Source organism: Eretmochelys imbricata, chromosome 25 (genome assembly GCF_965152235.1).
Source record: "Eretmochelys imbricata isolate rEreImb1 chromosome 25, rEreImb1.hap1, whole genome shotgun sequence".
Classification (NCBI taxonomy): Eukaryota; Metazoa; Chordata; order Testudines; family Cheloniidae; genus Eretmochelys; species Eretmochelys imbricata.
In genome coordinates this window covers 11,038,364-11,041,370 of record NC_135596.1, presented here as the reverse complement: position 1 = coordinate 11,041,370, position 3,007 = coordinate 11,038,364, and the positions used below count along the sequence as shown (strand labels likewise).

The 3,007-nt window shown below is 58.2% G+C and overlaps 1 protein-coding gene across 1 annotated transcript; it reads right to left on the bottom strand.

Moving 5' to 3' along the window:
• Positions 1-215: 215 nt before the first annotated feature.
• Positions 216-1,375, bottom strand: LOC144257498 (mast cell protease 3-like). The gene is made up of 3 exons (XM_077805471.1): positions 1,286-1,375; positions 767-1,018; positions 216-350 (listed from the first exon to the last, which is right to left on the bottom strand). The coding sequence occupies exons 1-3, from the start codon at positions 1,373-1,375 to the stop codon at positions 216-218; spliced, it is 477 nt and encodes a 158-aa protein (XP_077661597.1).
• Positions 1,376-3,007: the final 1,632 nt, after the last annotated feature.

The following is a 3,007-nucleotide window of genomic DNA, read 5'->3' as shown; positions in this document are numbered from 1 at the left end:
AGCCCTGTGTGTTCTTCCTGCGGGGAGAGGCGGGAGAAAAGTTCTGATCCACTAATGATGGTATTTAAATGTAGAGGAAAAGGCAGCCCAAAAGGAGGAGTTGGTGGGCATGGTTATCCCTATAGTTCCCTGTAACACCCCAGGGAGAGAAAAGCCAGTGACTGCAGCATAAGGAAATGCATATGCTGGAGAAGCTATAGCATCTTCCTCTCTGGTCACTGCCCCATGGTCTTTCGAATCCAGGGCAGGTAGTGGGCGATGTGAGTGTACACCGAGGGAGGGAACTGGAAACCATAGGAGACAATCCCCTGGGCCGCCCCGTTGCAGACCAAAGGGCCACTGGAGTCCCCCTGAGAAAGACACGGGGAAATAGGATTAAGTAGAACATAGGCACTGAGAAAGCGCATTGTGGGCTAGCGGGCACGAACGCAGGATATAGAGCCACTGATGGCTACTTCCAATCCTGGCTCCACCACCGTGTGACCCCAGGGGACTGGCTCAATGGCTCTGGTCTTGTGTCTACTAGGGAATATCTTTCAGGGGCGTGCGCAAGGGTGGGGAAGCTCTGCTGGGGCAGGGAAGAGCCAGCTCCTCTGGCTGCGGGGGGCACAGAAATAAAACGAGGACAATGTTTCTGAGTGCCCCTTTGGTGCCTCTGTGGCTCATGAGTGAAGTGGGCCATTAAGGTGGCTGGGGATGTCCCTTCCCACCTGCTGACCTCAGGGCAGCATGGCTGGGGAGGACGGGAAGGGATGGAGAGAAGTACGTAGTTGACGTCAGTGCGCTTATGGTAGCTGGCCGCACAGACCATGCTGTCGCTGAGCTCTGGGTAGGATAGGAGACATTTCCTCTGGCTCAGGACAGTGGCATTGGTCTCGAAGAGCTTGTCCATCGCTACCTCTTTGTCAATGTAGCCCCATGCCGACACGATGCACTTGGTGTCCGCGGGGATGTCGCTGCTGCTCTTGGGCAGGGGGATCACCTGGACATATTTATTCAGTTTGGCTTTGTGGCTCAGCTGTTATGGGAGGGGAGCCAACATGTTAGACCCTGCAGGAGATGAACAGGAAGGTTTTGGCGTTTTGTTTTTCCAGGTGCTTGCTCATCAGGAATCTGCCTGGGAGCAGGATGTAGAAATGGGGGTGATACCAGGTTGGAGGTTGAGCCCCAAAGCTAGACACGTCCTGACCGTCACCTTCTGATGTTGGAACACCCACATCCTTGGGTTGTGTGATGCCAGCCCAGGGATGGAGACTGGGCAGCGTCACTTTCCTTGGCCAGCTACTTCCCTAGATGGCCCGTGCTCATCCACTGGGAACAGGCTGTTCTGGGATTGCGTCATGATGTCACGCCTGTGCGGCCACAACAGGTCCATCGGCGTCTGAGTCTGCGGAGCCCAAACCCGTGAACGTGCCACCTGGTCACCTCTGTGCCAATCCACAGAGGGCGTGAATAATGCTGCCCTCACTTAGCCTGACCAGATGTCCCGATTTTATAGGGACAGGCCCGATTTTGGGGGCTTTTTCTTATATAGGCTCCTATTACCCCCCCACCCCCGTCTCGGTTTTTCACACTTGGTGTCTGCTCACCCTTCCCTCGCTACAGAACTGCAGCTCTAGTTACAGCAGCCCGTGAGGTTTGCTCTGGTTCAGTCCCTGCTGTGGTAGTCGAGAGGGCGGCTGTCAGACAAGGACAAAGCCCAGAGAGGTGGATCTAAATACCAGAGGCCCTCTGCAGCAGATATAACTTACAAACCCTAAGAGTATGTCCACACTGCAATAAAACACCTATGGCACTTGGGGCCTGGGGCAGCTGGCTCAGGTGCAGGGCTAAAAATTGCAGCGTAGAGCAGGGGTGGGCAAACCCCCAAGGGCCACATCTGGGTATGGAAATTGTATGGCGGGCCATGAACGCTCACAAAATTGGGGGTTGGGGTGTGGGAGGGGGTGAGGGCTCTGGCTGGGGGTGTGAGTTCCGGGGTTGCGCTAGAAATGAGTTCAGGGTGCAGGAGAGGGCTGGGGCAGGGGGTTGGAGGTGTGTGGGGGAGCTCCAGCTTGGGGTGCGGGCTCTGGGATGGGGTTGGGGGTACAGGAGGGTCTCTGGGCTGGGACCAAGGGGTTTGGAGGGTGGGAAGGGGATCAGGGCTGCGGGTTGGGGAGCGGGAGGCGGTCAGGGGTGTAGACTCTGGGCAGTGCTTACCTGAAGCAGCTCCCGGAAGAGGCGTCATGTCCCCCCTCTGGCTCCTATGCAGAGGTGCAGCCAGGTTGCCCTGCGTGCTGCTCAGTCTGTGTCCCCCCACCCTCGGAGTTGACTCAGAGTCACCTGCCCGGGGTGGGGCGGGGGTTTGCCATGCACCTCCTCCCCATCTCTGGCACAGCAGCCGCCTCAGCCTGCCCCCAGCGCCGCTCCCTTGTAACCGGCCGTGGCAGTGGCAGGCGAGGAAGCGCAATGGGGAGCTCCAGGGTGGCCGCCCGCTGCCCAGGGGGCAGGCAGGGATGCTCCGGGGTTGGGGGAGAGACCCAGCCCCAAACATTGGTGGAGCCGGGCCCCCTCCCGGGCCCTGAATTTGCTGGAGCACAGGTACCACGGGCTCATACAACTCACTGCCCCTGCAGCCCATGGCTTCCTCTACTCACCAGCACGGGCTGAGGGGTAGGACAGCAGGGAGAGCAGGAGCAGGAGACATTGGGGCTGCTCCTTCTCTGAATTCACAGCTTCTTGGGTCCTCTTCCAGGCTGGGAGCCTCCTGCTGCCCCGGGGCTGGTTTTATAGCTTCAGACCAACGGAAGTCGGAAGCCAGGAAACTATCTGAGCTGGGCTGCCCCTGCTGCATCTCCCATCTCCTCCTGCCTAACCGCTGAGCAGCACGCGCTGCCATCTCATGCAAACTCCCCATTTCCCGTTCCCCTCCTCCCAGCAGGTGCGTGCCTTGCTATGTTGAGACCTACGCAGTGATTTCTTGACCCTACTGATATCTCAAGATATAAATGACTAATGCACATCCACC

What these genes read in the sequence shown, in the direction of transcription:
- LOC144257498 (XM_077805471.1), bottom strand. Translation starts at nt 1,375, where the DNA reads ATGGACCTGTTGTGGCCGCACAGGCGTGACATCATGACGCAATCCCAG. An exon ending in AGCACGGGCCATCTAGGGAA is followed by an intron (nt 1,019 to 1,285) that starts GTAGCTGGCCAA and finishes CTCCCATAACAG; the next exon opens with CTGAGCCACAAAGCCAAACT. An exon ending in AGCGCACTGACGTCAACTAC is followed by an intron (nt 351 to 766) that starts GTACTTCTCTCC and finishes TGTCTTTCTCAG; the next exon opens with GGGGACTCCAGTGGCCCTTT.